The 13,337-nt window shown below is 36.4% G+C and overlaps 1 protein-coding gene across 3 annotated transcripts in view; it reads left to right on the forward strand.

Annotated features, from left to right (window-relative positions):
• The window catches only part of CSMD3 (CUB and Sushi multiple domains 3), a 586,238-nt gene that overhangs the window by 553,462 nt on the left and 19,439 nt on the right, over positions 1-13,337 (forward strand). For all 3 annotated transcript variants that reach the window (XM_058820586.1, XM_058820594.1, XM_058820602.1), the window contains 3 exons: positions 2,252-2,425; positions 7,413-7,586; positions 7,847-7,920. In XM_058820586.1, the coding sequence (XP_058676569.1) occupies positions 2,252-2,425; positions 7,413-7,586; positions 7,847-7,920 (422 nt within the window). The remainder of the gene's footprint in view (positions 1-2,251; positions 2,426-7,412; positions 7,587-7,846; positions 7,921-13,337) is intronic.

Here is a 13,337-nt window from a genome sequence, read left to right on the forward strand (position 1 = left end):
CCTCTAATTCTTATGGTCTACAGGACACCTACCTGGGACCAGGAGATCTAATTCTGATTTGACTCAAGCAGATTGATACCAAGAAAGAATTTTACTATCAATTTTAACTTTGAGTTTTTGATTCTTTCTGGTTTTGGATCATACATATTTAAAGCTGGTATAAATACTAATTAATAACCGTATGAAGAATCTCTAGTCTTCGCAGAATTTCATTCTACTTTACATTAGTTTGTGTAAGTACACTAGGCAAGTTAATAGTGTAATTAAAATAATATATAATATGCAGTAGTGTTAAATGTATAACAATTAGTTTTTACTGTCAGAATGAAGTGCCAGGGTCCTTTGGTACTATTTAGTTAAAATAATTGAAAAATGAACTGGGCAGAAAATACATGCATAATTGTCACTGTGCCATTGAAAGGGAAGATATAAATACTGCTCTGCTATGCCAAGTTGGAAAAGGATTCGTGTTCATCTGCAGCTAGATATTCAAATATTCTAACATTGTCTTTTTTGCAGACTTGCATTTGTAATACACTTGTAGTTCTTAAACTGAGAATGTCGTGGTACATATTTATGTCTAAGTCTCTGACCAAAATAGAGAAACATTCTGGCTTGCTGCTAGGTATTGTTTTGTTTTCCTTTTCTCATCCTAAAATTCTGATGTTACATCTATTTTCTTCTACTTCTTCTCTCCTTTCCCAAGTAATCACCAATATTTCCTCCCTTATTAGGAATTTAAAATACACAGTCCCTTTTAAAAGGACTATTCATGAAGCTCTTGGAGAATGAAGACAGAATTCTGCTGCTTAGAGCACTTATTTTGAATTAGTTTTTTTTAAAGCATCATAGAAGTGTGGCAAAAGCTATCATGTCCTTTTCTGGGACAAAACTAAGGTCCCAAAATCTAGATTTGATTTACTGGCTGGTAAAGAGTATTTGATACCAGTATTCTCAAACAGCCATGAATGCTGCTGTAAAGTGTTTTTATGGTCTACATAACTGAGATTCTCTCACTGAAGAGAATAATAAAAATGTAGAAATGGTACCTAGTGAACCCTCTGCAGGTTGCATTCAAATACATATTATTCATCACCTAGTAACTCTGAATTCTTTTAAGCCTGCAAGATGACAGCTCTTCTAAACATTAGTTTAAAGATTATGGGTGCAGCATTTAACTTCCTCCATTGTTGTGACCTGTGTGTTCTCTGCTTGATTTTTAATCACCACATCTTCTCATTTATCCCAACTGGCTTTACCAGACTAAATTGTATTATATTTTTTTGCTTTCTTTCTCTTTTTCCTAGCACAGTTTGCCCTTTCATCTACCTCATTCATTCTATCAACTTGGTCTAAATTTCATCCTTTCCCTTTTTTAGTTCAGGTTTTCTTTCATTTAATGTCCTTAATATTTTTTCCCTTAAGCTTTCAATTAGCAATTGTCTGTTACTATACGACTATCCAGTGAATAACACATTTATCTTCATCACAACTGTTGTATCTCTTTATTTCTACTGCCTTCCTGTACTGTTTTTCAGTCCTCTGGCCTACAACCAAGTACAAGATGTTTCTATTTTTTCCTAGGAGGCCTGGCAATTACAAAATATACTGAAATACTTCTTGTTGGCCTTCTTAGAGGTAGCACTACTAAGAGGTTCAAGGAATTGCAAATCTTTACATTTTCTCTCTATTGCTAGCAACTAGATGCTTTTCGGTGATGAACTACTCACAAAGCAAATAGTAACCAAACTGTGCTACTTAGAAACAGGCTTTCAAGTAATATTTTGGAACAGTTATCCTGGAATTTCATCCCTACACATAAAATATAGCAAATGCCTAAGATGGCCAACAGGAAGAACATATTTTATTATTGCCACACTAACAAAATATGGTTGTACTCTATGTAGTTTTAACAGAGAAAAAAAAATTTGTAGTAGATTACCAGACATATCTTAAATGTTGTACATGTTATAGTTTCCATACCGATTTTTAGGTAGTCTTCCTATTTGGTTTGATGCAATATCCTGGTATATTTAAGACACTTCATCAATCATCTGCTGCCTCCTAAATGAAGGAAACCAGACGTACTAACTTCAGGAAATGTGGCAAGAATACAGTGAGAAAGATAGTATGCCCTGACTGTATTGTCCTCTAAAAAAAGGTGAAATTAGCCCATATGGTTCTTCTGGTAATTGTGTACACTGGGGATATTTACAGCAGCTGGCCCTAATTATTTTGAATATTATTGCAGCTGTTACCTGCCCGACTCCTCCGCAGATCTCTAATGGAAGGTTGGAAGGAACAAACCTGGACTGGGGATTTAGCATTAGCTATATCTGCTCTCCAGGATATGAACTCTCTTTTCCTGCTGTTTTGACTTGTGTTGGGAATGGAACATGGAGTGGTGAAGTACCTCAGTGCTTACGTATGTATTCACATCATTGTCTGTATTTTGCTGCGTTATGATTTTCTCCTCTTTTAAGTTTTCACTTTTTTTTCCTCCTTCCCTCCCTTCTTCCCTCTCCCAATGGCTCAATAATTTCAGACCTGGGATAGTTACAATCCTTCCAAAAATTTCTAAAATTTTCCAAAATTTTAATGTTACTAGTAGATTGAGAAGGTCATGGGAATATCTGTAAACCCTATGTGAGCATATATGAGTCTTTAGACATAGATGCAAAAAAAAAGATAATGCAGGCAATGTGTACAACATAATCCAAGGTAATTCAAAATTCAAAGGTTCTGTCTTGTTTTCAGATCCAGCTACATATGTGATAAGGTAACTTTCATTATAATCCCTTTTATTTCCTCATACTCATCCTAAACTTCCTGTGATGTCACAGAGAAATTTTTCTGGCTGTCATGTTGACTAGGTCCTGGGTAATTCTGTGACAATTATCTATTTTTCATATTTTATGCAGTTAATTTTATTAATCTGGAAGTTATAAATAACAGTGATGGATTCTTGTATTTCTAAAAATTTCATTACAGTATCCAATCCTATTCATTAAAAGTGATTGTGATTTTTCTGAGAGATATCCAATTGATTGCACTGAAGAAGGAGGTTTTGTAGTTATTTGTAGAATAATTATACCACTCTGTAATAGTCTTCAAAAAGGAGTCTAACTGGAAGAGGATCATATCTTATTCATGGCTTTACAGTCTCTGAAATTTAATTTGAACTTGCCAAGTAGCTGTGCTTGCCAGGTAGCTTGCTAAATGTTGCAAAATGCACTTCTGTTTTCTTTTACTATTTTTTTTATTTTGTCATCTCTCCCTGTCAAAAATTTCCTCTATTTTGGCTATATCCCAGTACCATGAAAGTATATATAGACCATCTTTTCTTTTCCTTTTTTTCCAATTAAATTCTCATATCATCAGTTTCTGACTGCTGCTGAAACTCTGTGTGCCAGAGGTGGAGCACAATGAAAGCCATATTTTTCTGGAAGAAAAAGAGCAAGACCACTATTTGTTGCTTAAATTTTCTATGTAGAGCTCTTATAGAGTCCACTATACTGTGAATATGAGAGACTATGAAAATTTATTTTCATTATTTGTTCTTGATTGAAAAATGGTGTCCTTCTTTCATTTTTGAATACCACAAGCTATTTATGATTTTTAAAGTTGGAATACTCAATATTGCAGTATACTCTGAAAATTGGGCTCTGCCTTTAAACTTTTTAAAGGTATATTTAGCACAGAATGCAGCTGCCTGGGAATTAAAGGCTATTTCATGCAGATTACGTTAACTGAATGTTGTTGATGTGCAACGGTTGTCCATTGGCCTGCAAGAGAAAACAACTGGCAGCCAGTGCTTGTCGAAGAGCTTAAGCTAGTTGCCATCTGGCAGAAATGAAGGGGAGCTGGTGAAAGTCATTCTCAATAAGCAGTTCCTGACATCAGAAATTTATTTCCTAGCTTAGTTCCATAGAGCCTGTAGCTGAAGATGTGCAAGGTACAGTTATGACATAGAATAATTATTCAGAATGGAATATGACCGTGTCCTTGGTTGAGTGTTTGTCATCTATGACCCAGTAAATTTGTTTGCTTAATTACTCATGCAGTAATTTCAGTATTGCTGGTTTTATAATTTTGGCAATGGATGGGAAAAATGTAGACGTCTGCCAAAAAATTCCTAACTGCGGATATAACTTCAAATCATAGAATTATCACAGAATATAATGAATTGGAAGAGATCCATGAAGTCCAGCTGCTGGCCCAGCATAGAACAACCCAAAATGTTGTACCCATGTACCTGAGAGCATTGACCAAAGATTTCTCAACACCTATGAGGCCTGGTTGCTGTGACCACTTCCCTGAGCCTGTTCCAGTGTCCAACCATGCTCTGGGGGAAAACCTTTTCTTGATATGGAACCCAAACCTCCCTGACCTTCATATCATTCCCATGGATCTTGTCACTGGTTGCCTCACAGAAGAGATCAGTGCCTGTCATTTTGCTATGTCTCATGAAGAAGCTGAAGATCTCAATGAGGTGTTGCCACAGTCTCCTCCTCTAGCCTGAACAAATCAAGTGACCTCAGACTCTCCTCATGTGGCTTCCTCTCAAGGCCCTTTACTGCCTTTGCTGCCCTCATTTGCCTACTCTCTAATAGCTTTACTTCTTTACATTGTGTCATCCAAAACTTCACACAACATTCAAGGCAAGGCTGCCCCAGTGCAGAGCAGAGTGGGACTATTCCCTCGCTTTCCCAGCTGGTGATACTGCCCCTGATAGCCCTGGGACATGGTTGGTCCTCCTGGCTGCCAGGACACTGCTGGCTCATATTCATCTAGTCGCCAAGCAGGACCTCCAGGTCTCTTTCTCAGTGCTGCTGTCCAGCAGTGTTTTCTTATTCTGTATATACATCCAGGGTTGTCCCATCCCAGGTGCAGTGTTCTTGTTAAACTTCATATCGCTGGTGATTGCCCAGTTCTCTGGTCTGTCTGGGTTTTTTCATAGGACACAGATGGCTTCAAGTGAGTCAACAGGTCCTCCCAATTTAGTGTCAGCAGCAAACACACTACCTTTTGAGTCCAGGTGTTTAGGATTCTTCTGGACCTGTTTGTACCTGCTGTGTGGTATTCACAGTAGCATCTGGCAGGTTGAAGTCCCCCAAAAGGACAACATAAGTTGATTTAGAGGTCTCCCTTAGTTAATTGAAGAGTAGTTTTCCAGTGTCAACATCCTGACTGTGTCCTATAGTAGACTCCCATAACAACATCTGCTTTGTTTGTGTGTCTCTTAATCTTTACCAAAGGCTCTTAGTGTGCCATAATATCCTGGGTTTGGCCAGGACAGGGTTAATTTTTGGCAGTAGCTGGGAGGGGGCAGGGCTAAGTCCCAGGTGTTATTCTATAACATCTCTCATCATTGCCAGGTGTGGGAGAAGGGATTTCTGATTCTGAGGAGAAAGGTGGTCTTTCCACTCAGAAAAAAACACTGTGATCAGATCAGATTGGGTTCTGTAGTCAATATTTTGCAAGAAAATCAGCCTCACTTTTGTATACTTTTGTAATTAATATTGTTGCTGTTACTGTTTGTTTACTTATCTCATAGCGGTTGCCAGTAAATTGTTCTTATCTGAACCCATGATCTCTGCCTTTTTCCCTGTAATTCTCCATGCCAGCCTGACACAGACCAAGAGGAGTGAAAGTGAAAAGCAGGGTGCTTTTGGAGAATCACAGTGGGGAGGCCCTGAATTTCGAAGTGCCATTCCTAAACCGGGACACATAACAAACAGCAAGCTCTGACACCCCTCACCCCTGCCTCATCCCCCAGCTCACTTACCCTGCCTAGCACTCCTGAGGAGTGTGCAACCCTCCATACTGGCACACAGACACAGGCCTGATCCCACCAGCTTTTGCTTGTGCCAAGGATGTCATACTTCATGGGCTGAGTCAAGGCTTCTAGGTCCTCAAGGAGAAGACTGAAGGATCTCACTTATGCTAAAACTCTGGCATGCCTTCCCATTGCTTTTCACAGATCAACCTGATTTTGTCCCTTTCCCTCTTCCTGTGTAGTTTGAAATTTGAAATTGTACTGGTCAGCCTTTCTAACTCCTGCACATAAAACATTTTCCTCCTCTGAGAAGAGAGTCTTCTGACTGCCATTGAATAGCAGTTGATCTGATGTTGTATAGACCATAATATGATCAAAACCCCTAAAGCTCCTCTGATGACACTATCCTCAGAGCCATCTGTTGATCAGTTGGGTCTGCCTGCCTGAAAGGATTGATGAAAGCACTAGATGTCCTTCTGATCCTTCAAACAATTGTGCTAAAGCCTGAAATCTCTTTTGGTTGGCCTTGGACTTCTCTTTGCTACCTCACTGCTGTGGGCATAAAGAGCAGCAGATAATAATCAGACTAGAGAGTTTACTTGTAACGTCCCAGCTCCAGAGAGGCAGCAGGCTTCTCTATGAGTAAGGTCTGGTTGGCATATGGGGTCCTCTGATTCCCTCAGAGGGGTTCATCTATGAAAACCACCATTCTTTTTATTAGACAGAGGTGGTCATGATGCAGGGAGTAGGTCATTTTGCCCTCCAATTCCAGAAGGACCTTAATCTGCATCTTAAGTTTTCAGTCCATTTAGTTCCTGGACCAGAAGAATGACAGTAAATTTGCTAACAGTGCGTTTACTCAATTATGACATGCTATAGACATAAGGAATCCTTAGGTGATAGGAATAAGGTAAAAAATATCAATTTAAGAAGAGATTTTTATGAGTGAAATTTATCCTGTCTAAATACAGTTTATTAGTATCTGACTTTTAAATTGCTACAGAAGTTTCTTTATTATGGGGTATTTTTGGTGTTTCATTATTGTTAACTGTTCTAACTTTAAGTATTGTATTTCCATACATACCAAATCTTGCCTTTCAGTGAAGGATGAGGAAGTAGGACTTTATGACTCCTATAATCTATCTGCTGAATCCTTTAATCATACAAAATTGTTGAGCACTGGGTAGGTGTCAAGAAAGCAGGAGAGGAGGGAAGATTGACATGGAAGTTTGATACACTCTGATTGCTCTCTAAAGATTTCCAGACACATGTGGTTTGGGGCATGGAGGAATTGTGACTATTTGTACTTTAATGAAATAAGTTGTCAAATTGATATGTTAAGTGTGAGGTACTGATCAAGCACACTATATAGTAATTTTGAACAACTATCAGAACTAATACAATCTAACAGACTAAATATTATATATCTAGCCTCTCTGAATTCCTGTTAAAACTTTCCATATTTCACCTGTGTTTAATAAAAAATTACAAAATTTTGACCTGTGTTTAATAAAAAAATACAAAATTTTGACCTGTGTTTAATAAAAAAATACATAATTTCTTCACTTAGTTCAGCTGTTATTTTTTTTTAAATAAATGCCACATTCCATTTCTATCATGTCTTTTTTCACAGCAAAGTTTTGTGGTGACCCTGGAGTACCTGCGCAAGGGAAAAGAGAAGGCAAAAGCTTCATCTATCAGTCAGAAGTCTCTTTCAGCTGCAACTCTCCTTTTATTTTGGTTGGCTCTAACACCAGGATTTGCCAAGCAGATGGAACATGGAGTGGTTCTTCTCCTCGATGCATAGGTATGATTATGTCCATGAATTGAAATTTCTTTTCATGCTTATTATTCTTCTTCTTGCTAAGTCAATCTAGAATTTTCCCATTATTTTGCATTATCTTGGTGTTATTCTATGCTCTCTAAGAATCAAATAATTTTATTTTTGTCTTTTTGATTGGCTTTATGATTGCATGTGGCTGAGCAAGCTTAATTTTGTCATAGAATTGTGAATTTAATTAAAATACTGTAATTTGTTTTGTCTTTAATATATTGCAACTTTTTTAGAACCTACTCGCACAGCATGTGAAAATCCAGGAGTCCCAAGGCATGGGTCACAAAATAACACATTTGGCTATCAGGTAGAGTATACTTTTTTAAATTTACTTGCATAAATATTTCAATATTTTATACTACCTCAAAGTCTAGACACATCTGATTAGGGGTTTAGAGACTGCTTCTGTAAGAGTTGTTTGCTGCTGTGTTGCTCTGTTTCCTTATTTCTAGCTGTAGGATTACACTAACCCTGTGTCCCTATCAGCAATGCACTACATGAAAAACTTGTGATCAAGTTCTGCTTGATTTCACTTTGAAGACTTTCAGTATCTCCTACCAATATAGAAGTGCTTCCTACAATTTATTAAGTAGGCTTTTTTCTCCTCAAAAGTGTGTATACTGTGTGTTAAACTGCTAGTATAGACATACTATAAGAACCAGGCCTTTTTTCCTGAGAGAAAATCTGTTTGGAACCACAAATGAATTACAGAGTCCCAGACTTATTAGGAGAACTTCTAGTCCACTTCCCCTTCTCAAAATAGATCAGCTAGAACAGGTTTATGAGGGCTATCTCCAGGTGGTTTTGAATATTTGCAGAGATGGAGACTCAAGAGTGCCTCTGGGTATCCCTTGCCAAACTGATCACCCATACAGTGAAAATTAACACTTTTTTCTTAGTTTTAAAGAGAATTTAATATATTTCAATTTATAGCTATTTCTTCTTGTTGTGTCTCTGGGAACCACTGAAGAAAATCTGCTTCTGTTGCTTGTCCTGCCCCCAGGGGTTTTTTGTTTTGTGGGTTTGGTTTGGTTTTTTTTTGTTGTTGTTTGTTTTTTCTTATTTTTGTGGTTTTTGGTGGTTTTTTTTTGTTTGTTTGTTTGTTTTGGGTTTTGTTTCAATTATTTTTTGTTTTTGTTTTTTTTTGTTTTGTTTGGGGTTTTTTTGTTTGTTTTTTTGTTTGTGTTTTTTTTTTTTTTTCCAGGCTGGATAACCCCAGGCCTTTTAGCTACTCCTTGTATTTCAGATGCTGTAGTCCCTTAATGAATTTTGTGGCCTATCACTGAACCCAGTATAGTATTGTCCTTGTCTCTCTTGCACTGGTGAGCCAGCCCTGGCCCCAGCTCTCACTTGTGACTCACTGGGGCTAGAGGAGAAGGAACACCTTCCTTGACCTGTTTTCTCTGCCCTGCCTGATGCCTTCCTGGAGACTGTTTGCCACATTTTATACAAGGCTGTGTTGTGGCAAATGGTGCTTGCATATGTTTCTGTTGGAAAAAGAATTGAGAAACTGAAAATTATTTTGAACTGCTCATTTTCTGATTCACACAAAACACTTATGCCTGTGAGATGTTTTCATGAGTAAATGGTTTAGAGATGCAAAAATGTACCTTATAATTTGCTAGGAATCTTGTGAACAAAGAGAGAGCCCAAGCTATCCTGTGACATCTGTGTTTGATGTCAGGGCTAAAAGCTCCAGGCACATGAAGAGGGATGAGCAGAAGAGTACCTAGCAGCTCCACAGCTGTATGAAGTCTCTGTCTAGTACAAGTAGAATAAAAAACTGCAGTTTGCTGGAAATGCAAGAAAGGGCTGGGTGAAATTTGAACAAATTTACAAAATTCAATTAGTTTTTAAAAGCAAATTGTTGCTAAAGACTTTTGAAAGTTTCATGGTCAAAAATTTCTTTGCTTTATCCTTTTCTTTGGTTTACCCTTGGTGGCCTTTATGCATGCTCCTCTGGCTTGGTTTTTAGCAATATTTGGGTTTTCAGATTGTGCTACATCACAATCATATGAGAGTGATAATAAAATTGTCTAACTTTTCTCTAGGAACTGAAAGTGCTGCTTTGTGCCAAGATAGGGTACGTAGGGGCAGACCTTAGACTAACTTAGTTTGGTTACAATACAATGTTAACCTAGGGGACAACTCTTTATTCAACTATGTATCAAAGACATAATTTATTAATCATTTTGTATGATTTTATTATCACATTTTCATATATTAGTGAGCTTTCATTGAAGATGGTAAGGCAGTCTCTCATTTGCGCTGTAGTTGTGAGTAAAATATCACTCCTAGCTAGCATGGAACTGTAAAAATATCAAGCAAATGTCAATTAACAAATCATTCGTATAATAAGTGTAAATTCTGGCAGAGTTTACATCTCTGTAAATTCTAAGAAAAAAAATTAAAAATTGTAAACAATTATAAGGTTAGTTCCCAGTATTTAAGGTGTATGTGCTATAGTCTCCTTACCCAGCTAGCAACTTATTCTCATGTTCACACAGTGAATTTGATTTTATGTAGTAACTAAATGTGCAACTTCTGGTTACTCTAAGTATGATTGCTTAGTTGATACATAACTGGGTAGAAGTATCAGTCACACAGATGAAGATGAACTTAGCTCTTGATTGGGTTGAAACAATTGTGAAAATGATTGGTTCTAGACAAGTTATTGTCTGTAGATCTCAGAAAGAAATTTTGCATTATCATATATTGTATAATGTTATGACTCCTTAAAAAACACAAAAATGTTGTTAATTAATGTATATTATGCTATAATTATCTTCCTGTGTGCATGGGATTATAGGGATTTTTTCTTCTATCCATAGCAGGAAGGTAAAGAATAATTATAAATTGTTCCAAAATACAGATGTGGGTTTTTTGTTTTGTTTTATTTGGGATTTCTTTGTTTTGTTTTAACTCTCTTAAATACTTTATATTTAAACTAATATTAGTAGGGTAACTTAATTGAGTTAACTGTCAAAGTTTAAATTTATTTCTCTGTCTCATAAAAAATACCAATCTGTAGCCTTACCCTTAGAATCCAAGTTCTCTTATGTGGAATACTGTTTTAAGTACTTTTCATCAAATGGCACTACTTCTTTTATCTGACAAAAATCACTCACTGACACTTGCTTTTCACAACGGTGATGTCAAGTTATGAGCTTCCACAGCACCATTGCTTTGTTCCTGTTTTTTCCCCTACTCTTGATTATCTTTTTTCCTATCTCATTGATTGGACTGCAAGTTCAGGCAAACACAAGATAATTCTAGGCTTGACTAAAAGGCGTGTCTAAACCTGACCTCCTGGAACCTACAACCTACACAAACAAAAGCACCAGTTAGATTTGAATGATGTTTCAACTATTAAAAAAGAGCTTTGTAGAAAATGAGGCAACAGAATACTGCAGGGATTTTATTGTTCAGGATTGAATTCTTCAGGCATAAGCAGTTTCTTATGTGTTCAAATAACATCAAAATACCAGATTCGTTCTACTTGGATATCTGGCATGGCATGGAAATGAGTAGCATCATCTGCTTTAATTGTTATGAATACCTATGTCTAGGATGCTTACCTTTCAGCTGAGCCATTTTTATTTGACAGATCTACCTCAGCAGTGTGTTACAATGGAGACAAAATAACTTTAGAATTTAGTGAATACTGACTTCATCTGTAATCTGGAAAATAAATCACTCCTTGGAAAGAAACTGTGGAGTTTGAAATACTTCTTCAGCTATATTGCTAGAAACAGAAAAGTGCTTATAGCACTTTCACCATAAGCTATTGTAACACAAGGCACTACTCAATTGAAGAAACAGTTTAGAACTGCTTAGATCAGTCAGTCATATATATAAGATTTACTACTTCTCATACTTTTCCAACATGATTTTTAGAAACTCAGCTGTCTTCCCTTATACTGAGGCCTAAACTGAGCCAAAGAGCAGTCTTAATTTTAAAAGGAAAATGGACACAATGATAGCCCTCTGCTAGCTCTTGGGTTCTATTTTATGAAATTCTATATGAAACTTGATCTGCAGATGTTGAGCAGTCTTACAAATAATCTCCTTCTGTGAATGTAATGCTTATAAAAACTTCAGTGTTGATTAAATTCTAAGATGAAGTTCCTAGTGAAGTGCTCTACTACCACAATATAGCTCTCTCCATTAGCACAACTGGCACTACCACTGCATCAATGAAAATATAATTTAAGCCATATCAGACACCATGTATTTTCCTGCTTCTCATTGTCCTGAGGTCTCTGTTGTCATTGTGTTAGTGTCACAATCTGGAGTGCTTCACTGGGACGAATATAATATGATTTTTCTTTTTTTTTTTTTTTTTTTTTTTTTTTTTTTTTTTTTTTTCTTTTTTTTTTTTTTGTTTCTAACACACTTTTACACCACTCACACTACAGCTCATTATTATATACATATATTTCAATCTATACTATAAGGTACATTTCACCTATGTAAAATAGTTGTTCTTTTTTCCTCTGAAACCTGAACCTGTCCAGGCCTCTATGTTTTTAAGGGTGAGTTGTTCACAGCAACAGGATCTCCAGTGCTAAGACTGTGTTGCATCTTTTATCATGGTCACACTGTAGCCATCCTCAGAGTATCCTGCTGTCTGCATTTCTCAAGGGCTTTGCTGTTGTTCCAGTACCAGGCCTATATTTCTCTGTACTGCATCACATTAGTGGGAAATAGCTCATTCTGCACATATTGGATTCTTTTTTTTTCTCCTATGGATATAATCTGTGGTAGTGCCATACAAAGACACATAAAACCTGATCAAAGCTACCTGATCATAGGAAATTAAAATTTTACAGCTAAAGCAAGTTTTGAAACAAAACAAAACAAAACTGAAACAAACACAAAGCTCCAGGCAGCTCAAAACTCTTTCAGACAAAGGAAGCCTGTCAAGGTTCTGCCCAGCAGTCTTGCAAACCCAAAACCCTGTTGTAAGGGCAATAATGTATTAGTGGGTTACCAAACTACAGATTTAGTGAAGAACTAATGAGGCATGTTTTCATTCACTTAAAATGTGATGCTAAAAGTTACTGAAAATAAATAACTGGCATTCCCTTGGCTTCTCAATTCTTCAGCAAAAATTACTGGGGATGAAGAAATTCATTAGAGTATTTTCATGTTCTTTGGTGGACTGAAATCTAAGAAAAAACTTGACTGTAGAGTAACTCATGAGAGTTAGAAGTATCTTAAAATCTTACAAAAAATATAAGAAATATGAAGGATAATAACTTATTATTTTGATAATTGTTATACGTTATTTTCATCTTATTTGGTGAAAAAATTATCCAGAGTACTTTATAAATGGGATGAGGTTGATGTTTATTCATTTTCTTCTCAGATTTATGAATTTTCTTCTCAGATTTTCTTGTTAGAGAATAACAAATATTCAAAAAGAGAAAAGTTAATTATGATGTTAATTTTGGGACTATCCAAGCTATAACTGACACTATAGAAAAGGCAGCTGTAGAACAGACATCAAGCACTATTTTTTTTATTTGATGAAAACAGCGTTGTCCAGAGTACTAATGCTTCTACTTGAGCTACAGAATCAAACTTAAAACAAACACGAACATCTGAGGAGGAATTTTTTCAGCATAGAATACTGTATTGTAGCGCCATCTGGTGCCTGTGACGCAAGCATATTGCAAAGTAAACCTTGAAACTCCTAAAAATTACTTTTATTTGTTTAAT

Source organism: Ammospiza caudacuta, chromosome 1 (genome assembly GCF_027887145.1).
Source record: "Ammospiza caudacuta isolate bAmmCau1 chromosome 1, bAmmCau1.pri, whole genome shotgun sequence".
Taxonomy (NCBI): Eukaryota; Metazoa; Chordata; class Aves; order Passeriformes; family Passerellidae; genus Ammospiza; species Ammospiza caudacuta.